This window comes from Mangifera indica, chromosome 2, assembly GCF_011075055.1.
Source record: "Mangifera indica cultivar Alphonso chromosome 2, CATAS_Mindica_2.1, whole genome shotgun sequence".
In the NCBI taxonomy this organism is placed as follows: domain Eukaryota; kingdom Viridiplantae; phylum Streptophyta; class Magnoliopsida; order Sapindales; family Anacardiaceae; genus Mangifera; species Mangifera indica.
Window position 1 is genome coordinate 21,326,268 of NC_058138.1, and position 22,881 is coordinate 21,349,148.

The following is a 22,881-nucleotide window of genomic DNA, read 5'->3' on the forward strand; positions in this document are numbered from 1 at the left end:
AGGAAGGTCTGAATTTTCCAGTGAAGACTGGTAAGGTTACTGCTAGGGAACACAGCTGGAAAACCAAGGACGAAGGAAGATTTTAATCCGGTTAAAATTTTACTACAACAGTACTATATTTATTGGACAAAAAAGAGCTTATTTGTTAATAAAAATCGTAATATAACGCTATTACAATATTATCTCAGAAGTGGAGCCACATACAAAAATCAAACAAATTAAACCTTGAACTAAAGAAATCTAGCTTACCCTACGAAAGAAACGACAAAATTGGACGAAAATTTTCTAGGCTTCTCCTTCTTGGATCAGATAGTCATTCACCATAAGCTTCCAATCTTCTTTTCCATTTGATATAGGAGGTTGATCAAAATATGGAATTTGACTGCCACGTGTAGTCTTCTTCTTCAACTTACAAAGCACAACATCACATCTTTCTTCTCCAATCAAAGAAAACTCGTGCATTATCCAACTAACTTGTTTATCAGTAACTCCTTTAATCCTGAACGTAAAAGTCTTCTTCAAACCGATTGTACTGTTGGTTTCACCGTCAATAATTTCAACTCCAGACTTCTCGCCGTGCCAAGTTCCACCCCCGCCAGTTCTACCAACCCTTTTCTTGCTATTGCCTGTGTAATTCAATTTCGTAAAACAATACCATACTTTTTGATCGTTGCTTTGATCAAAGATCTCCCATGGAGGCTCGTTTCCGTAAAGACTGCGTTCCATAATGGGACTCCATGGCAGTGGCTCTCCCCTCAATCTTCTATGAAGAAAATATTTCACCAGTTCATCTTCCGTCGGACTAAAGTGATACCCTAATGGGCAGACTGGTCGTAGTACCTCTTCCATGCTCTAAGTTTCTTGAAAAACGTTTCTTGAAAAAAAATGATAAAAAACTATATCTTATTCTCATCAGTATTTATAGAAAACTATAACCTTATTTCTGTTAAGGATTTTAATACAAATAAAATACATTTAGTAACTAACCCTAGTCAAGTTAATTAGGGTTTGAGTCCAAATAAAACTCTGTAATTAATGATAACTCCCACTCTGCAAGCTCATTGTTTGAAATAAATCATGTAATTTTGATTCATTAGTTACCAAAATTGTAAAGGGTCAGTTTACTTAGAATTTTGTCTTGCTTAAGAGATGATTTATTTGACTTTGAAGATTGTTCTTATTCTCTTCTTAATCTTAGTATTCAAATATTCTTTCCACTTGTTTTTGACAAATACACAAATTATATGTAATTCAGGATGTTTTAAAATCAAGAGAATACGGTGATAATAGCCAACGATGATTAAAATCTCCCTGATTAAAACAGTGACCCTTAGAAAGTTGAAGAATTGTGAAAGGAGGTTGTTATGTTTCAGAGTGATTTGCTGGGGACATTGGTGATTCACGAAAACTTCCATTAATGACTTTTGAGTAGAACTGGAACATTGATACCATGTGTTTTCGATTAAATGATGGAAGAAAGACGAGAAGAAGAGTTCAATCTGGTCCAATGTACCGTGTAACTGTTAACTGAAATTTTAATGGTGCTTATCTACGGAAATTTTTGCTTTCTCTTCTCACAATTGAGCTTTCAATATAATAATAATAATAAGTTCTAGCTACATGTTTCTGGTTTGATAGGCCGGTAAGCATCTTGATTCACTTGCACATATATGAACATCACTGAGTGATTATTCAGGTAAAGATTTTAATCTGCTTAAAATTTTACTACAACTGTACTATATATATTGGACAAAAAAGAGCTTATTTATTAATAAAAATCATAATATAACTCTATTACAATATTATCTTGAAAGTGGAGCCACTTACAAAAATCAAACAAATTAAATCTTGAACTAAAGCAATCTAGCCTACCCTACGAAAGAAACGACAAAATTGGACGAAAATTTTCTAGGCTTCTCCTTCTTGGATCAGATACTCATCCACAATAAGCTCCCAATCTTCTTTTCCAATTGATGTCGGCGGTTGATCAAAATATGGAATTTGATTGCCACGTTTAGTCTTCTTCTTCAATTTACAAAGCACAATATCACATGGTACTACTCCGATGAGAGAAAACTCGTGCATTATCCAACTAACTTGTTTATCAGTAACTCCTTTAATCCTGAACGTAAAAGTCTTCTTCAAACCGATTATTCTGCCGGTTTCACTGTCACTAATCTCAACTCCAGACTTCTCGCCGTGCCAAGTTCCACCCCCGCCAGTTCTACCAACCCTTTTCTTGCTATTGCCTGTGTAATTCAATCTTGTAAAGCAATACCACACTTTTTGATCGTTGCTTTGATCAAAGATCTCCCATGGAGCCTGGTTTCCATAAAGATTGCATTCCATAATCGGACTCAATGGCAGTGGCTCTCCCCTCACTCTTCTATCAAGAAAATACTTCACCAGTTCTTCTTCCGTTGGACTAAAGTGATACCCTAATGGGCAGACTGCTTCCATCGTCTAGGTTTCTTGAAAAAAAAGATTATGAAAAACTATACCTGACTCTCATCATGAGTATATATAGAAAACTATAGCCTTATTTCTGTTAAGCATTTTAATCCAAATAAAACACATTTAGTAACTAACCCTAGTCAAGTTAATTAGGGTTTGAATCCAAATAAAACTCTGTAATTAATGAATAACTCCGACTCTGCAAGCTCATTGTTTGAAGTAAATCTTGTCATAATATTGCTATAGATGAACCCTGAATTTTCAGTGTCCAAATTGGAGTTTTATTTATTTTTTCCATTTATATATGCCATGGAATGTACTATATATGAAATTAAAGTAGACAATGAAACAAAGAAGAAAAGAAAAAAAAAATTAATAGAGTTGAATTTCTATATTATATTATTAGTTAAAGAAAAGTTAAACTCATACTTTATATAATGTATTATTATATGATTATGTATTGTTAAATCTTTAAATCACTTAATCATATAATGATATATTATTTGAATAACTAATTAAACATTCAAAACTAAGTATACGTAATCTTATTAAATTTCACTTATAATAAAACTATGTGTATCTACTTTGAATACATATATATATATATATATATATATACACATTTATAGATATCATTATGTAATTGAATGATTTTGAATTAAAAATAAAACAATACTCAATCATGTGATGATATGTATAAGTGTGTATATTTTTATATACTCAAAGTAGGTATACATAATATTATTAATTCAACTTACTGTTAAAAGTTGACAAACAAAAAATATTTTTATTCTTAGTTACCAAAATCGTAAAAGATCAGTTTACTTAGAATTTTACCTTAGTTAAGATGATTAATTTGACTTTGAAGATTATTCTTGTTCTCATCGTAATCCTTAGTTCAAATATTACTTCCACTTGTTTTTGACAAATACAAAAAAAACATACGTAATCAAGGATGTTTTGAAAGAAGCCTCATGGAAATTGCTACGTTGCTCATAATTTTGACTCAGAACATCAGTCCCAGCTTCCACTATTTGGGAAGCCAAAAGCAAATTCTCTTATGTTTCCTGGGAAATTATCTCTAATCACACGTTTAATTAATTTTTCCTTTTCAGTAAATGATTTCATTCCATCAACTTTTCTGGTTATCATCTCCATTATTTGGGTTTTGGACTATTGTCCATATGTTTTCAAAAGAAATTAAATTTGTTTTAGGCTGGAATTTTCATGCATGAGTGCTTGTTTGGCAATGTTTTCTTGTCCACTTAAAAGCTTCCAGGGGGTTCTTGGGTTGCTTTCAGTTGTAATATTATTTATTCTTCTTCGTGCTTGTATTTAAATTCTTGAATTTCCTTGAGAATACAATTCTAACCCATTTAGAAATTTGACCAGAGCATATAACTCTGGGAAATTTAAATACAAAATATTCTGAAACTGTGTCTCTTGCGTTCTTTAGAGGTAACAGAATGTTCCTATTGCCTATAAAATGTTTCAATTCAAGTATATAAATCAAAATCATTGGTCCCCCTTGGCTTTTAGAAAGTAATAAGTTAGTGGGCACTTTGACATAAATAAATCAAGCCACCTAACCACTTAAACAGAGCAGCCTATAAAGATCGAGATTCCAACGAAGCGCACACGGCAAAAAGACAAGCCAGCCAGTGGAATTCAAGAGATATCATCCCAACCAAGCACAAAGACAAATGCTATCTTCCTTCCCCCCGATAACCTTGAGCCGCCATTGCAACACTTTAAATAGAGCTCTTCTCGTCATTTCCGATATCTCTTCGAGTTGCAAGAACTTGAATTCAGCACTAACCGTATTGCATGCAGGTACGTTCATTATATTATATTATGATTTATCAAGGTTTTGTTTGGGGTTATTCTGGTAATTTATTTTTTTATTTTTAGTATTATCTTATTTAATTTATAAATAATAAAAAATTATAATTTTTTTATTAATGTGATAAATAATATAAAATATATTTTTATTATAACTTCATTTTAAATATTAAAAAATTATCAAAATAAATTTATTACAAAGTTGTAAGTTAAAATTTTTATTATAACTTCATCTTAAGTTTGGTTATGGGTGGAAATTAGAATTTTCTATCTCTCATGGGTGTAGGTGAGCGTGATCTAAAATTTGGGTGGAAAATAGTCTTCTTCCCTTTCATAAATCAGATGTCAATTGAAGATGTTTAGTAGTGTTTTGAAATTACAAACTACTCTTTCATCGAACTTTCCGCGTTGCCCTACTATGTAATCCTAGGTTTGACTCACAACCACAACAAGTCTTTTTCCCACCAAATGGGAGGCCAAAAACAAATTCTCTTGTGGAAAATTGCAAAGCCGCCACCACCTCGCCAATTGTATCAATAAAAGTATACGTATTTAATTTTAATATTTAATTAATTATCTAAATAATATACCATTAAATATTAATATATTATCTAAATTTTTAATTAAGTATTTATAATTAAATATATATTATTTAATTATATGATAATATATTATTTAAATATATTATTAGATATTTGAAAGTTGTGCATATAACATTGCTTACTCAATATTAATTAGGCCAAATGACTATTTTCCACCCAAGGTTTGATGAAATAAAAGATTTCCACTTGTTAGGTTTGGAAAAATCAATTTCTCACTCCTCTATTAAATTTCTAACAAATTATGTAAATTATTTTATAAATTTATTGAAAAAACAAAAAAACCCCAAGCCAAATTAAACTTTATTTCAAAAATTTTAGTAAATAATTTTATACACTAATTTATATTAATTTTAATTTAAAATAATAAAAAGATATTGATACAAATATAGATAGAGTGTCAATGATATATAATCATATGTTTAGAGTTAAATTAAATTTTTTGAAATAGAAGTGTTAATGAAGTTTTTATGGAGGGTTTGAAATTGGAAAAAAGTTTGGAGTATTTTTGAAAATTTTAAATTTCAGTACACCTCTCAATAGTTTCGAAATTAATAGTCACATCCCAAAATATACAATAAATAAGAGATTTAAATGTCACATTACAAACTATTGAGGTTATATTATATTTTGAAAATACATGAAGTGAGTATGGTAATTTTCTAAATAAAACAGAAAAAATATAAATTAATACTTAGCAAATTTTTAAAAGATAACATTGACGTCCACAATACACCTCTATCATAATATTTAGAAAATTAACACAAATCTCCTTTGATTATTAAAATTAATAGATAGGTGAAAAATTGGTTTTTCAAACTTAACATGTGGAAATGTCATTCCATCAAACCTTGGGTGGGAATAGTTATTGGCCATATTAATTTTAACCAAATTTGAGAATTACTAATCAAAACAAATCTCATCTTTTATGCCAACCATCTTTGATTATATGGTTTTTTTTTTTTTTGGCAAGTTGATGATATTTCATAGTCACACGTTTTATTTTATACTTTTAGCAAAGTTTTTTAATTATTTTTAAGGGTATTTAAATAAAATAATATATTAATATTTTTGTATTATCTTTAATCAAATATAATAATTATTTATATCTATCTAGTTTTATCAAATATAATAATAATTTATGCTTAATAATTTTTAAAATAATCTATCTTTAAAATAATTTTTTTATTTTGATAATAAAATATTTTTTAAATCAAATGCCCCTAAATCTTTTCCAATTGAAAAAAGGAAGCCCACAAAAGAAAAATAAATATAATTTGAAGAAATAAATGTGTTGTGTTGTCATTGCCTTTGCTGGGAGCCAGTTTTCTAGAACTAGTTCAGGGTTTTAATGTGACAGTTCAGCAATTTTTCTGCCAACTTTTTTATTTTGCATGAAAATAAACAAATCCGGAAAAATTAAAGGCCGAATTAGGCAACGCCAGATTATTCACCTTCCATACATGCAACCTTGCACGTCACGATAAATTTATAAGAAATTAGATAGAAGTTTGGTTGTTTCTATTCACTTTATAGATTTGAGTGATCCATTTGTATATATAAAGGTGGGGCGATAAGAGGTGTTGTGGTACAAAGATTCCCTGAGTTTAATTCAGTGGTAAAGCTTTTGAGCATGCAGTATATTCTTGATTCTTCGGTGTGTTTTATAATATTATGATATATTCTTTTGATTCTGTTAAAAGGGTTTCTTAATTGTTGTATGTCTGCAGATCGAGAAAATTTTCTCAAATTAAGTTGAATTTGGCCGCAAAGAGAGAATTTTTGGGTCATTTGAAGTGCTTCCATCTTGGTTTAAGTTATAGAAGAAAAAGGCTTAGACAGGTATGAACTTGTTTCTCTCCCTCACTTTGTCTTTGGTTTCTCGATTTCCCTGAGAATAGTTCAATTTTTTATAGATAAAATGGACTTATTGTGAGTCTTACTAACACATCCCTTTTAGGATTTGGATTGCCAGCCCATAACTATACGAAATTGTTGGCCAGGATTAGTGTCACACGTATAGAAATTCAACATAATCTGAAATTATGCTCTGTTCAACAAAACATGGCTATTCCCTTTTTTAAGGGATGTAAAAATTGTTGCTCAAACATGTCACAGACTCTATTGTTAATCTTCTTTTCCACTTTCACTGCAAAGATTTTGGTTTCATCATATATAAATTACTTGGTTTTGTTGGAATTCTTGATTGTTATTATTTGATCATTTTTGTTAATTTTATCCAACAATGGTGGCTGAAAGAAGATTCTGTAAGCATCAATTTATTGAAAGTCTCATCTTCTCCCCTTTTTGTAGCTTTAAGAATTGCAGAGTTATTGATTTTTTTTTAACCTTTCCTTTTGGATAGGTTCAGCGAAAATGGTAACTAAAACTGTGGATCTCCGGTCAGATACAGTGACCAAACCAACTGAATCCATGAGGGCTGCCATGGCTACTGCTGAAGTTGATGATGATGTGTTGACATATGATCCAACCGCCTTCCGCCTAGAATCAGAAATGGCAAAAGTTACGGGAAAGGAAGCTGCTCTATTTGTCCCATCTGGCACAATGGGTAATCTCATTAGTGTGCTTGTTCATTGTGAGATAAGAGGAAGTGAAGTCATTCTTGGGGACAATTCTCATATACATATTTATGAGAATGGAGGCATTTCAACAATTGGAGGTGTGCATCCAAGGACAGTAAAGAACAACAAAGATGGAACAATGGATGTCGATTTAATTGAAGCTGCCATCAGAAATCCAAAAGGGGAGCTCGTCTACCCAACTACTAGGCTTATTTGTTTGGAGAATACACAAGCTAAGTAAGTTTATTTATGACTTTGGTTGTTTCTGAACTAGGCTGCACGTATATTTCTATACACTTCCATCAATATCTGGATACTCCAATTGCATTTGATTGCATTGAATAGGAGAGTTTAGTATTTTTGCAGGTTCTCTTTCTGCTAGTGGATTATTCTGTGTTTTCTTTTCACATTAAAAATTAAAGCTGATTTATCAATGGTCTGAATTTAGCTAGTATGAGAGATGGAATGGATGGCAGGTGCCTCTTCAGTATAAAATTATTTTTATTGTGATTTCCATTTAACATCAGTTGAGTGAATATTAGTTTACTCTGTTTCGGAGATTATTGAGAAGCACAATGTCACTTATCCTTCAGTTTCTATGCCTTAGTAAGGAAGATATTATTGCCCATTCTTGATTCTTTTTGGTGCAAAATGGGTGTTGAGTCTCAACAACAAAAAGTTGGCTAACCACTTATGTTTGGAGGAATGTACTTATTGCAGATCCTTTTGAATTTTGAGAATTGTTTCTTCTCTTGAATAAGGCATCATATATCAATCGTAAATGTATATTTAATGATAAAAATATCCATTCAACCAAAAATCTGGGAAAAGGAATTATGGCATATGCTCTGTATTTGCAAAATATTTGTAGATCATCTAACTGGTGTGTTGAAAAAATTGGTATCACCCACATGGTTACATTATTACTCTTCTCTTTGGAATACATTGTATTTGATTATTCTTTTGTCTTTTGTGCTACATAAATTTATATCTGGTATCTTAACTGCAGTTGCGGTGGCAAATGCCTTTCTGTAGAATATACAGACAGTGTTGGAGAGCTAGCCAAGAAGCATGGTCTAAAGCTTCACATTGATGGAGCTCGAATTTTCAATGCTGCAGTTGTGAGTTAATTTCTTTTCCTTCTAAATGTTTTAAGTCTTTACGACTATAACATTCTATGGCATGCCTTTCTATAGTGATGTAATCCAACATGGAAATAGACATAGGAAGCTGATGTCCCTAGAATTAATTTTCTTGATTGGTATAAAATTTTAGGTTTGGCATCTTTAAGTGTAAGAATTAAATATCAATAAATTCTTTGTTTTAAATTTTAAAGTGGCTATATATATTTGGTGGTAAAATGTCAGCAACACTAGCTTATATCCAAATTAGAACTATGATTTCCACCGCTTTCACAGGAAGTCTGGGAAAAGCAATCTAGAAACTAAATGCATTTTTGACAAAGAATTGTTTTTAGCAGTGATGGCTGAATGAAAAATTGATTGAAATGGTAATCTGTTACAAAAAATGAACGCTTGGAGTTTATAGAAAACATAATGAAATGTGTTTTTCATTTCTGGAAATCCCAGCTTATTGTGTGGATACAAAACTAACCATAAAAGGGTTACACAAAGAAACTTGGTTTATTTCGTTTCATGGATAACAACCTGAAAAAGCTTATAAAGACATATATATACCACTGAGAAATGTTATTGAGTTGGTTTTGGGGACATTCTTCTAATCCTTGTCTGATAAAATGACAGGAGAGAAATAGCTTCAATGCTGATGGTTGTCAAACTGATTATTCTAATGAGATCATTTCTTTTGATTTTTCTGGCACTTTGCTCAGCTCTGTTTCAATTGCCCATTTGTTTGTTTAAGTTTGTTGGTAAACAAATTTAGTAATCATTTTAGTGGCATAAATCTGGCCTTTCACATATCAACTGTGTGCGCATCATGCAGTGATCATCTCTGGATATTTTCAGCTCTCATTGTTGTCATTGGATCTTACAATGGAAAATTTCAATCTTATTTTTGTCAAAACTTCTTGTTGTATCTAATCCACAATAATGTACTGCCAGGCACTCGGTGTACCTGTTCATAGGCTTGTACAAGCTGCTGATTCAGTTTCGGTATGAATACTCATTTCTTATGTTATTTATGAATTTTCTTATGCAAGTTTGGGTGGGTCTTATCACATTTGGTAAGTTCCTATCATCCATATATCTGCACTTTCTGAATGCATCTAAATTTTTGAACCAGGTATGCCTATCAAAAGGTCTGGGTGCTCCAGTTGGTTCTGTTATTGTTGGTTCCAAAAGCTTTATTGACAAGGTAATGGTGAAATTTTTTTAGTCAGGATTCCTATCTTCCTCAGAGTTCCCAGAAGATTTTTTTAAGCATTTCCCTCTCTGCTTGTTTAGGCTAGAAGGCTTAGGAAAACCTTGGGTGGTGGGATGAGACAGATTGGCATCCTTTGTGCTGCTGCCTTGGTTGCTTTACAAGAGAATGTTGGAAAGCTTGAGTCTGACCACAAAAAAGCCAAAATACTAGCAGGTAAATAGTTCTCTAGTGTGGGTGTACTGATGAACCTACATCTTTGGTTGATGAAACGGATATTCACTCTCTTTGTTCACTTTATCATAAGTTACTATGACTTTTTAAGTTATTGGATCTCCTTTGGCTGCTGTTATTTGCAGAAGGATTGAATCAAATTAAGGGTCTAAGAGTTGATGTTGATTCTGTTGAGACAAATATTGTAAGTGTTTCCTAACCAAAGTTCAGATCTTGGCAAGTTGTTATTTGTTATATACTCAAGGTTGGAGAATTTCTGATAGATTTGCTATTCAATCTTTAAATGAGAAATGAGGCTACAATCTGTTAGTAGGGCTCATATCTAAACTTCAGTCAAGAGTTTTTGAAAAGAGTACTGTATTAATACACACCTCTTTTCCTGCATATTACCAGTTTTATTTTGAAATAGAGGAGGGCGCAAAAATCAAAGGAGACCATCTATGCAAGTTCTTGGAAGAACGTGGTGTACTTTTGATGCCACAAAGCTCAAAGAGGTATGTCAAAATACTCGACCATGATTTTATTCTTCCCATTGTTCGTTTTGAATGTTCAGGTAAGCACTTTATCCACCTAGCTTGAAAGTACATGCTACAAGTTTTTGCAGGGTTTCCAGTTTCTGCTTATATAGAATACAAGTTAAAACTTATTTTTGAAGGGCTTTCCTGTGTTGCTTTTCTCCCTATTCCAAAAGGTTCTGCAAAACCAAATCAGAGCCATGGCTCTTTAAAGTAGTGGCTCTACATTTCATGTTAATTTCTTCCACAATGATGCATATAATGTAAAATAAAACGATTTGCATTTATAATAAGTATTAACAGATACCAATAATGATATGTCACTATATGATTGGGTTAAAACATGCTAATCCTAGTGTATATTTTCATTGATATCAGAATTCGAATTGTTCTCCACCATCAAATTTCTGCTAGTGATGTGCAGTACACATTGTCATGCTTTCAGGTGACTGATACCACATTGTCATCTGTTAATTTCTTCAATCAGAATTGAACATTAAACTTGTAACTTAACACTTTCGTTTACATGTATTTTGCAGCAAGCTTTGAGTGGAGCACAGGCAGAAAATGGGAACTAGTGGAAGAACTTGCAATCCATAAGTTTAAAAGAAAAAATTGTTAAAACTTGAATCAGAGGCATAATCTATTAAGTGCCATGAATCCATAAGAATTTGGGTAAGGAGTTAATATACTCCTAACCATATCTATTAAAATCTGATTTTTCTTTTTTTAACTACACCATTTGTTGCATCTCCTTTACATGAGAATCTTGATTTTAATGTTGATTTAGTTGCCAACTTTAATCCAAGGAAGAATGGAAAATCCCAACAACTTTTGGAGCTGCATTTTCTAACTCTCAAATAACATTTTCTTAATTTGTTTCTTCTGGAGAAGTTTACTCTTGACAATTTGGCACCAGACTCTTCTCTTAACGACAAACTTTCTTTATCTATCATTTCTTGAACGCAAATGAATTGGCGACCATGGATAGCTAATAATGGCTGTCACATTTATAGGCCCCAAATGGCAGTGAGCCAGGCCCAAGAGGCCTGCTTTCATATCCCATTCATTTGCTCCTTTATTTATGCTCTCCTCCCCTCATAGTGTATTTTAATTCTATTTTTGCACTTTATGATGTGACATGATATATCATTGTACCATTGAATTCTATAATGATAAAAAATATTGAACTAACATTAATTTTAATTGTTTTTAACTTAATATTAAAAATTAAATTAATAATTTCGAATTTACAATACACAGTTGAAAATTTGGTATTAATAAATACTTAATTAAAAAAAAAGTATTACCAATTGGAGGACAATTTTTTAATTTTAAAAAAAGGGAAAATATATTCAAAATAACCTAAAAAGAGGTTGTGCTAAATAATCTTTATCGGTTTCTCCGTATTAAAAAAATAAATTTCTCGTGATCACCAAAAATAGAGAAAATTACCTAAATCCGTATAGTACTTAATTTGTTTTCTTGAAATTAAATTATTAAAATAATAACAAATTAATCATAATGCCTCCCATAAATAGCAAAGAGAGCAACGGCCAAACAAGGTAAATAATCACGCACGCACATCAAAGGCTCGATCTCTCGCCGTACGGGCATTATTTAGCACATCAAGCGGGTCAAAACTTTCCACGTCTTATGCATCTACTTATATTTCATACACGAGGTAGTAGGCAGACAAACACATGAGTCACATCACAGCCCATTGTTTATGGTTATTTAAATTTGTTTTGGTAAGTGGGACTGGGAATTATCTGGCCCCCGCACGACATCCAGTACAAAATTGCACGCGGGAAAACGCGTTTAGTGGGGACCACATAAATGTGCACGTGTCAGCTGTCTTTGATAGTAGAATGCGGGATAGTGTGTACGGAATGTATAAAAGTCCACTCGAGGTTTTTTTTTTTAATATATAGTGTCATTCCTTAATAATTTCCTCTTAAATTACATTATTTTTTAGGGGTAATTAAATTGAATTTTTCTTTATAAATCAATTAATTAAAATATATTGTTTTTAAATAACTTGATTTGACATGGCTATGGGCACTAGCATAGGCGTGTCATGGACAGGCCTCCACATCTGACTGTTGTCAGCGATGGCAATAAAAATACAGAGGCTTTCCAGATTTTTAAAAGGCCAAAAGTATTGGTCACCCCCAAGTTTGAGTGCATTATCGATGCACCCATGGGGTTTGAAAAATCTAAAACCCACCTATAGGCTAACCTTTGTTACAAAAAGTAAAGGTAAAATCATCATTTTATTAATTATTTAAAAATATAAATTTATTATATTTTTCTCCTATAGTTTTAAAAACTAACAATTTTTACCCTTATCTAAAGTTTTCCAACTTTCAAAAGTAACATCTCCCCTCCCTTAAAATCTAAGGCTTATTTTTCAGAGGCTCTCCGACCACCATCTCCAGCCACCGAAGAAAAAGTTTCAACCCACTATCTCATCGGCCACTTTCGAAGCTTCTAGATGACCCACTAAAGACCCATCTTCATCGATTCTATTGAATTAATGAAGATAAGGGTCTTCGTCAATTCTAGAAGAATCGACGAAAATGCTCATCGTCGTCAATTTGTCTAGAATTGATGGAGATAAGGGTCTTCATTGATTTCAGAAAAAATAACGAAGATGCTCATCTTCGTTGATTCGTCTGGAATCGACAAAAACGCATCTTCGTCGCCTCTTTTTCAATCAGAGAGTGAAGATCTGGTGGCCAACGAATAGTGGATTGAAGTGTTATCATCGATTGTCAGAGATGGTAGTCAGAAAACATCTGAAAAATAATCCCTAAGTTTTGGGAGGGGGGAATTTTACTTTTGAAAGTTAGAAAACTTTAGGTATGAGTAAAGTTATTAGTTTTTAAAATTATGGAGAAAAAACATAATGAATTTATATTTTTTTAATATAATTAATGAAATAACAATTTTGCCCTTATTTTTTTAAAGAAAGTTAGCCCATGGGTAGGATTTGGGTTTTTCAAATCTTGTGGATGTGACTAAAAATGCATTAAAATGAGGTTGAAAATGTTTTAGGCCTTTTTAAAATTTTAATTTATAAATTATTTTGATATTTATCACATATAATTATTTTGACATGTCAAAAATAATTTTAATTTTAAATTATTTAGATATCAATTACATACATGCATTTTCATGTTATATGTTTGCTAGCCTTCCAAAAAAAATAATCTATAGTTTTTTCCTTGCAAATATATATATATATAAAGTTTTCAGTCTTATCCATAGAAATTTACCTACTTCACGTTGTACGATTGAGTAGAATCCTCGTTGATACTAACTGTTATACTTTGGCTCAATTGAGTAAATATTCTCCATTTTAACCTAATTACATTGATTGTTTACAGCTTAATGCAACTATCTAAAATATTCGTATTTATTAACTATATTAAAAGAATCGAAAATAGAATTTGTCAAATTTACTTTTGGGTTTTACATGAGTGTTCTTCCCTTAAAACGGAGATAATAATTTTAATTCAATTTTTGAAATTTTACCCCTAACAAAGAGAATTCTCTAATAGAAATAAAAAAGAAAAGACAAAAACAAAAATGAAAAAAATCTTCATAATCAAAGACAAAGATGTGTTTCTTCCCCACCACCCCTCTTATGTCATTTTATATTAATATATTTATTTAAAATACTAACATATCTTTATAATTTTATATTATTTATATTTTTCAAATTTATTTAAGTTTTTGTTGTGCATATTAAAGTAGTTAATATATTATATTGTGATATTTGAAATAGTATATTAATTTTAATTTTACTTAATTTTATTATTTAATATATTTATAATGTGTTTAAAAAGTATAAAAAATATATTTTTTATTACGAGTACGAAAAGGGAATTTTTTCCTATGAGAACAAGACAGAAATTTTTCTTCGCGGAGAGAAAACGAGAAATCATTTTCATCTTTGTAAAGAAGACGGATCGAAAATAAGTATTGATATCTCATACGAGGATGATGACAAAGATTGAAATCTCTTCTCTACCCCTCTCTATTGTCATCCCTATCTTAAAACATATCTGTAGGTAACTATTTATAGGAACTTATCCTACAAAAATAAAATCGAGCAAACTCTATTTGCTAACAATGTGTGATGTGGCAATTTTCCATTTAATAGGCTATGGGAACCCAAGCTTTATTGAAAGAATTTAGGTTTCTTTCGCTAGCCATGTGGAATGAATCACCTTGCTAGAGAATATATGAGGCTTGACAAACTTCCCACTTTATTCTTACCCAAGCTTTATGAAATATTGAGACCATGCTCCATTCACTAGTGATGGCTACGAGAGAGACAAGGTTGAATATCCTATTTCTTGTCCCTACCTTGTAAAGAGTATCAATCATAATTTTTGACCCATTTCCGTTATAAGAATTATAAAAAAATTTTGTCTCTTACCCTTGAAGAAAATTTTCATTTTCGTACCCTTTAAACATAACATAAACTATTAAATAACAAAATTAACTAAAGCTAAAAACAATTTCTTATTTCAAATGTCATAAATAACATATGCTAACCAAGTTAATTGCATAACAAAACACACAAATAAAATTTAAAAATATAAATAAATTAACATTATAAAAACATGTTAACATTTTAAATAAATATATTAATATAAAAAGACGAAAACAATGAAAAGACAAAAGAGTGATAGGATATATATATATATATATATATATATATATATATCATCTCGACACGACCCCCAATTCCAGTGATATTTCTCATCCTTATCTTCATTTACTTCCTTTTTTTTTAATTGAAAAATTCCTTTTTTGTTAAGATAAATACATATCAAAAACCCTAAATTTGAATCTAAACTATAAAGGAGTGCTTGTTACATTTTTCTTGCGTACTCATTTTCGGGCTTTGAGCAAACCTATTTTTCTCAAAACAAGTCAATTTAGTTACGAAGACTAAACATTTTTTTTCACCAGGTTAATATATCAAAGTGGGAAAGAAACTGTATTTTGTTATGACGACATAAATTTTATTAGCTAAACATTCCTCTATTTGCTAGGGATATTGCATTTGATAAAAAGAGGAAACAAAATAGTTGAAATTTTCGAGATGACATCTCTTCATTTAATAAAAAATACAATACTACTCAATATCAAATTCCGTTTTCGTTTTCAAGAAGCTTTTTTGAAAATGCATTATCAAATCTTGAAAATTCAGAGTTCATGAAATTTTGGTTTATCTAACAAAAATAAAGCCATGTTAAATCGATTCAATAAGTGTTCATATAAGGATGCGAGATTGCAAGACAAAGTAAATATATATATATACATATATATATATATATATGTGAAAAGATTTAAATAGTTAAACACTAGAAAATTTAGGTAAAAGATAATAATGACTCGTTCAAATTTATTTATGCAAAAATATGCAATTCAAAAGCAATTTCACTGTTGCCTTTAGAATGCATCAGAGTGTTTTGAAAGAGAACCAGAAGAAAACGATTGGCTATAGCTACCTCAGGTTCATGCATATGCCTCAAGTCCTCGACCATTCTTCACAGTTTCCAATATTTTTTTCTGAAAAGACATGAAGTCATTTTCCATTGTAAAGCGGTACAGTTTGTAGTGGATGGAAGATCACATCCATCTTCTAAACCACCAACGTTTTGGTTTATTAATTTTTTTTGTATTTCTGCAGCATTTAAAATCAGCCCAATTGAAAATCGATCTTGAGTAATTTTATTTCCAGTATAGTAGACTTACAAATACATGCAAGATTCACGAGTCCTTGTTTTCAAGGCCAAATTCACATTCATAGAACATCGATAGAGAAACCGCTGGAGATCATAAGGAAAGCATATTCACTTTATTCTTGAAGCTACTTTTAGACTTTACCCGAAATAGAAATACCATAAACACAACTCTAAAATTTGGGTACTTTGTAATGCATGGCAGACACATTTAGGGCAGTCTCAGATAACTAAGTTCTCCAACAAGGTTCACTGATAAAAGAAAAATAGGATATCCAAATCTGGAAACAAGAACACAAGAAGAATATCATGTGTTCTTTATATATATATATCATTTGGATCAGAAAAACGACTGAGCCTGGATCTAAACATATCTGACATAAAAATCATTTGGGATTATAGAGATAAAAATCATGAATCTTTCTTTTTCAGATATAACATATTATATATATCTTGTGCAAATGCCCTATACAATCAGATCATATATATCAGAATCAAGAATATATGCACATCCATGGATTCAACATAATCTCTTTATCTGGTGCCTCAAAATAATTACCTTCAAAATCAAATCTAGATGAACCAAAATGAATAAATTGAAAATGAAAAATATGTGCTAAGGATTATTTTTCAAAGTATAATCCTCACATGATCCATTAATTCCATATACAGGCAACGAGGAAACTACATATTATAACAGATTAAAAAATAAAAATTTCATATTGAAAGATTATAATTAATATTGTCCGCGAATTAGTATAATATCATCAAGAGGTATCAAACTATCACCTTTTTTTTTATATTGAAGACACTAAACTTTGTTTTTTCCTTTTGAAACGGTCGAATTTTCAAATTTTTCTATTAAAGCAATTAAACTTTAAAGTTTTTCTATTCAATAGACTAAACTTTCACTATTTTCTTTTGAAATTATCAAACCAATCAACTTGTTTTCAAAACAAACAAACCTAATTATGTTTGATTCTATAACTTCACTAGGAAATACTAAAATTTTGGTCTAATCTATAAGAAAATCTAAAAATTTAGTTTTTTCGATATAAAAATTTGATTATTCATTCTCTTCAATTTAAAAAAAAAATTCAATTCCATCAATAGAAAAAAAATTTTCATACCTCAAGATGTTGTTATCCTTTGCTAATTATAATCGATTAAGCATAATTGCTTCTAAATAAAGTAGGAGAATATTTAAAGAATATATCATACCCTTTATACAGTATCCTGGAAGCATAGAGAATCAGGCCAAAACCTATAAGTAAATTATGTAAATAAAAGATTTCAAAACATCCAAAAGCCATAAAAATCATCTCAAACAAATAAGTTAGATATTTAAGCTAATTAATTATTATATTTGTTGTTGCCATCAAATCCTTAGCTTTGATTCTTCAACAGTTGAATTAATCACAATCTCCACAGATTCACCAAACGTACTGCTGAGCATCATTTCTTGTATCATCAGCAAGCTCTACATACAATTTATACTCATCGTATCAACTTTTACTGATTTTGTTAAATTCGCTCTCAAAGCTTTTGAGTATTTTAATGGTGAATCCTTCAAAGGTGACACCAAATCAGGTAGTCCCAAAAGGGCAATCCAACTTCATATAACAACTAATAAAAAACTAGTATCATTATTAAATTAATCAATTAATCATGTCAAATTAAAGCTTGTCGCCCAAGTGGAATAGCAAATAGACTCTCAATCTCCCAATTATATTCCAATTCATGTATAGACTACCCTCCAAAGTAATTAATTACTTTACAACGTGTGTGTTATTTAGCTGGCATCAATATTAGGAAAAATGAATCTAGGTTTTGTCTTTTTGCCTAATAATAGATCTGTTGAGATTATCTTTAAATTACTACCCAACCGACTTCACCCTTTAAACTCTCGTGAATGTCCACCTCTCCTACTCTTTGTCCCTCGTTAGATATATATTTTATTTGAAAAAATTCTAAACAATTACATAATTAAAAAGGGAATTGAAGAGAGAGATCAGAGAGCTAGCTGTGTTGTAGTTTCCATGTTCGTGAAACATTCACAATGTCTGCTTGCTATCTCCTAGCAATTGCTTTGTTTCAAACAAAAGTGAAAGGGTTTGAATTGCAAGCTTTTCTTAATCATAATTGAGCTTCTATCAAGCTCTATTGCTTTGATAACGAGGAAGACAATTCTACATGCATATCTTTATTGTATTCTGATGTTATATGTATATTTTGTGTGGGCAAAAGGGAAAGGAAATTTGATGAATTTCAGTATATAAACAGAAGAAGTAGAAGAAAGAGCACTGAGGAAAGCAATAACATTTTTAACAAAATTTATGGTACATACACAAGAGACCAAGTGAATATTAATGACCAGATAAATTTTATATGTATAATATCATCTCACTCGCTGCAGTCATTAATTTCTACTACATTTCTGCTTCTTCAAGACTCGAGTGCCCTCTGAAAGAGCAATTTTAAGGTACCCAACAGGCAAAACATAACTAATAATATATAGCAAATCAAGGTACATTCAGGGCACCCAAATGAAACTAGAGGAACAACACAAAATAAGTAAAAACACCCCTATACATTACTTATAAAGCAAAGGATTAATGCAAGACATAAACGGGTCTATGTTGTTATTCGTTTTATTTTACTTAATTTTTTTATTTTTTTCATTATTTTTCACTCATTTGGACCAGAATCCGACGGTGATGGTGTAACGGTTACCTTCTGTTTCGGCCTCTTTCGCTTCTTCTCATAGCTAACACCTCTCGCTTTGGCTTGAAAATCACGAACCTCCCTCAGATAAATCCTCACAGCTCTTGCACCAAATGGGTTTGCTTCCGGTCTCCCTCCGTGCTCCTCGTAGGCCGCTCTGAGCCTTCCAATCAGTGCATCGAGGCTCCCCCACGCCTGGCGGAGGGGGCATGGACAGGGGGCAGGCGGGTTCGGGAGTCCAAAGAAGGGACAAGTCTGGTTGTGGACCTTGGTCTTTCCAAATTGGTCCAAGTAGCGGAGGAATTCAAGGACATGAGCGCCACTACACATGGGGAGAGAAAGAGGGGGCCTGTGGTTTCGCAGATACTGACAGAAAGTGTTCCAGTCTCTGCGTTTTTGGTTCTCATAGCGGCTTGGCGTCGTGGGAGTTGTTGAATTTGATGGGGATGAAGAGCTTGCGCTGATTGAACTGTTTGATGTGGCGGTGGTGTTGGCGATTGGGTTCGCGTGAGTGGGGCTTGAGTAGCCCGCAGTGTGTGGTGGTGCTGGTGGAGAAACTAAATCCATAGAATATGAATTTGTTTTTTTCTCGATCAGATCTTAAATGAGATGATATTTGAAGATAAAATAACCACTCTAGGGCTGCTTGTCGGCTCCTTTTAGGGTTTTTTCCTCTAACGTTTGGCCTCTTTTGATGGTAGAAAGAACCCTAAAGAGTTGACTCTTAAGGAGTGTCGAGAAAATAGTAGAAATGTTGATGTTATGCTACTGAATAGTGAACTAAAAGCTGATGATTATGAGATATTGAGTACTAGTCCAAATCTTCATGTATTGAAGAAAAGAGAGAAAATCTGTGAGGTAGATTCTGCATGGAATCCTTAATACTTCATGACAGAAAGAAGAAGAGGAAGAAGAAGAAGAAGAAGAAGAAGAAATGAAATTGAAGAGAGAAGAATAGTTGGAGGTTTTAATTGATTTGAGCGAAAGAAAAGCAAATAGGCCTTCAAGAAACGTGGCAGGACTGAAGTTACAAATGGGTGGATGGTTACAGTAAGTAATTAACTTGAAGAACGAAAAAGATGATAATAAGAGATCAGAGCCATCAGATTTTCTTTATGAGAACTGGAGTTGAACTCCTGGTAGATAAAGAGAAAGAAAGAGAGAGAAAGAGAGAAAGGGAACAATCCATTGGGTTAAACAGGAGGTCTTAGGTCTCAGGTAATAAGTAAAGTTGACAAGAGACTGCATTTGCTAAAAATAGGACAAGATTTACCAGTGAGTAAAGTTGACGGTGACCCAAGGTAGTACAAAAGCTAAAATACGCTGCCATGTACACACTTTTATCCTTTTTCAATCAAATTATTTATCAGAATAATCATATAATTTTATTTTTAAATAATAATATATTATTATTTAATTAAATATTATTTTACTTATAAAATAAATAAACATATTTTCACCCAAAATTGAATCTAAATCTAAACTTATATCTGATAATTTTTTAAATCTTAAATATTATATTAAATTTAAATTTAGGTTTTAAATTTATATTTAAAATTTTCTAAGATTAATAAATATAAATTTAGGTTTATAATAAATTTTAATTTAAAATAAGCTTTTTAATTTATTTATAAAATTATATATTTTATTTATGTACATTTTTTTTTTTTTTCAGTTGCGTGGCAAGCACAACAGCCTATTGTCTAAAAGTATGAAAATTGAATTGATTGATATTTGATACCAATATTATTACGTGAATTTGTGATAGAAGGAAGTAAGGAACCTTCACAGCAATTACTAATTTACCCTTCTATCTACTTTCTTTCCTTTTCCTTCGAGTGAAAATTAGGACTTGAGTCCTAGTCATTTCAAATTTCCATATGAACATTATAAGCTAGACAGCTTCCTTGATTTGATTTCATCATGTGTAAAATGTTTATTTAATATAAATGAGATTTAGTGGATGGTGTTATACGTTAACAAGGAGCACAAATTTATGTGTAAATGATAACATATATAATTAAATGATTTTAAATTTAAAATAAAATAATAATCGATAATATAATAATATATTATCGTTCGTATATAAATTTATATTTATTATTTATACACATAATATCACTCGAAATATTAAACTATATTGTTGATGTTCAAATTAGTAAAAAAAATATATAAAATATTATTATATGTACAAAGAAATTATATAAAATTTTATGTATAACTTGATATAATAATCTCTAACTAGATAATTTTGAAATAAAAAAAAGTAAATAATCATATTATGTAATTATAAATTATTATTTTAATTTATACATAAATTAATTATATAATTTATTTATATATATAATTTTATTTGTGTATATAAAACATCATTTAACAACAGTTAGCAGGGATAATATGTTAATTTACTTAGTTAATAAGCTTTGTCTCATTATAAACCAATCAAGAGGGTGAATCTAGGCCAATATTAGTGTTCAAAGACAGAAGATTTTTTAACTCAAAATATATTAAACTTATATTTTATTTGTTTTTCATATTAAATATATATTTTTATTTTTTTATAAATTTTCAAGATATTAAAATATTTTTTATATTTAATTAATTATTATAATATCATAATTATACCAACAAAATTAATATTTTATTAAAAAAATCTCTAATCTTTCTAAATAATTTTTTATGATAATTAAATCTTAACTATATATTATGTTATATTAAATTTAATAATTAATTAGATAGTTTATATTTAAATTTTTAACTAAAAGATTTATAAAAAGAGTTAAAATTATTATTAATATTATCATATTTTTATAAACATATTATAGATGATGTATCATATTAAATCCGTATATATACCTTTCATATCTTTTATGTATTTAAATTTTATAATTTTTTTTATAAACATATTTTTTACTATTTATTACATTATATTTATATAATTTATGTACTTTTTTATCTTATTCTCATATTTATTAATTCTGATATTTAGAATTTAAAAAAAAAAAGATTGTCCGGTGTCTTAATTACTGGCAAATAGTAAATCTTCTATTAATGTTTTCAAATGATATATCAACACATAACTAATACAAACACATAAACTTGAAAAACATCGATCCTGCATTTAAAAATTTTCAACCTCATTTCTAAATAGAATGTTGTATAATTTTATATATAAAAAATAACATATCATCATAAAATTAGATAATTTTAAATTAAATATAAAATAATATATAATTAAATAATAATATATTATTATTTATATATAAAATTGTGTATATATAAATATGTGTGAGAAATGTTTGATGGAAACATATTGATATTGACTCAGGTGTCATGCTTAGGACATTTTATGATGCAGTCTTCCTAAAAATCAGGATCTTGCATCAAACTTTTGGCAAATTTAGCAAGAATTTGAAGTTCACATGTACAGTTAAATTTGCATTATTATGACTGAAGACCCGTAGTTTTCAGTTTAGGTGAATGGTCATAGCAATGGCTCCACTTTCTTTAACTATTACAATTTTTATGTACCTCGTATCCACATGAACAGTAATTAATCAAGATTCTTCTTATTATATTTAATAATAAAATTATTATTTATATATTTATTTATTATTATATTCCTTTTATATATATATTTATGGAAATAATTTAATTTTCACGATCAAACAGTGACTACTCTTATTTTTTTAAAAATTCTTCAAAATTCCAGGTTGGTAGGCGCTTAAATCTTAATAATAAATAGGACAAGTTTCCTAAATTTTAATTTTGCTAAATGACAAATTTACATTGTCCCACCTACAATACTTCAAAAGAAAAAAAACAA

The 22,881-nt window shown here is 30.2% G+C and overlaps 4 protein-coding genes across 7 annotated transcripts; 1 reads left to right on the plus strand and 3 right to left on the minus strand.

The window, feature by feature from the left end:
- Window positions 1-70: 70 nt before the first annotated feature.
- On the minus strand, window positions 71-891 carry LOC123209811 (NAC domain-containing protein 41-like). The gene has a single exon (XM_044627965.1). It carries the CDS (start codon window positions 847-849, stop codon window positions 286-288), a length of 564 nt encoding a protein of 187 aa, XP_044483900.1. The 5' UTR covers window positions 850-891; the 3' UTR covers window positions 71-285.
- An 854-nt stretch (window positions 892-1,745) lies between these two features.
- On the minus strand, window positions 1,746-2,496 carry LOC123209795 (NAC domain-containing protein 60-like). Its single transcript, XM_044627937.1, has one exon. The coding sequence runs from the start codon at window positions 2,458-2,460 to the stop codon at window positions 1,909-1,911; it is 552 nt and encodes a 183-aa protein (XP_044483872.1). The 5' UTR covers window positions 2,461-2,496; the 3' UTR covers window positions 1,746-1,908.
- A 1,647-nt stretch (window positions 2,497-4,143) lies between these two features.
- Window positions 4,144-11,411, plus strand: LOC123209317 (probable low-specificity L-threonine aldolase 1). Of its 4 annotated transcripts, none has more exons than XM_044627296.1 (11): window positions 4,144-4,287; window positions 6,626-6,737; window positions 7,261-7,714; window positions 8,487-8,598; window positions 9,559-9,609; window positions 9,740-9,811; window positions 9,901-10,033; window positions 10,177-10,235; window positions 10,445-10,545; window positions 10,945-11,011; window positions 11,106-11,411. In XM_044627296.1, the coding sequence occupies exons 3-11, from the start codon at window positions 7,272-7,274 to the stop codon at window positions 11,142-11,144; spliced, it is 1,077 nt and encodes a 358-aa protein (XP_044483231.1). In that variant the 5' UTR covers window positions 4,144-4,287; window positions 6,626-6,737; window positions 7,261-7,271; the 3' UTR covers window positions 11,145-11,411. The 4 variants fall into 4 exon arrangements, with proteins under 4 accessions (XP_044483231.1, XP_044483230.1, XP_044483229.1 ...); XM_044627295.1 differs by lacking the exon at window positions 4,144-4,287 and adding an exon at window positions 6,289-6,552; XM_044627294.1 differs by lacking the exon at window positions 4,144-4,287 and adding an exon at window positions 6,290-6,513.
- A 7,280-nt stretch (window positions 11,412-18,691) lies between these two features.
- LOC123206488 (protein LIGHT-DEPENDENT SHORT HYPOCOTYLS 1-like) lies at window positions 18,692-20,261 on the minus strand. Its single transcript, XM_044623716.1, has one exon. It carries the CDS (start codon window positions 19,620-19,622, stop codon window positions 19,020-19,022), a length of 603 nt encoding a protein of 200 aa, XP_044479651.1. The 5' UTR covers window positions 19,623-20,261; the 3' UTR covers window positions 18,692-19,019.
- Window positions 20,262-22,881: the final 2,620 nt, after the last annotated feature.

What these genes read in the sequence shown, in the direction of transcription:
- LOC123209795 (XM_044627937.1), bottom strand. Translation starts at nt 2,460, where the DNA reads ATGGAAGCAGTCTGCCCATTAGGGTATCACTTTAGTCCAACGGAAGAA.
- LOC123209811 (XM_044627965.1), bottom strand. Translation starts at nt 849, where the DNA reads ATGGAAGAGGTACTACGACCAGTCTGCCCATTAGGGTATCACTTTAGT.
- LOC123209317 (XM_044627296.1), top strand. Translation starts at nt 7,272, where the DNA reads ATGGTAACTAAAACTGTGGATCTCCGGTCAGATACAGTGACCAAACCA. An exon ending in ATTCTGTTGAGACAAATATT is followed by an intron (nt 10,236 to 10,444) that starts GTAAGTGTTTCC and finishes GCATATTACCAG; the next exon opens with TTTTATTTTGAAATAGAGGA. An exon ending in ATGCCACAAAGCTCAAAGAG is followed by an intron (nt 10,546 to 10,944) that starts GTATGTCAAAAT and finishes CATTGATATCAG; the next exon opens with AATTCGAATTGTTCTCCACC.
- LOC123206488 (XM_044623716.1), bottom strand. Translation starts at nt 19,622, where the DNA reads ATGGATTTAGTTTCTCCACCAGCACCACCACACACTGCGGGCTACTCA.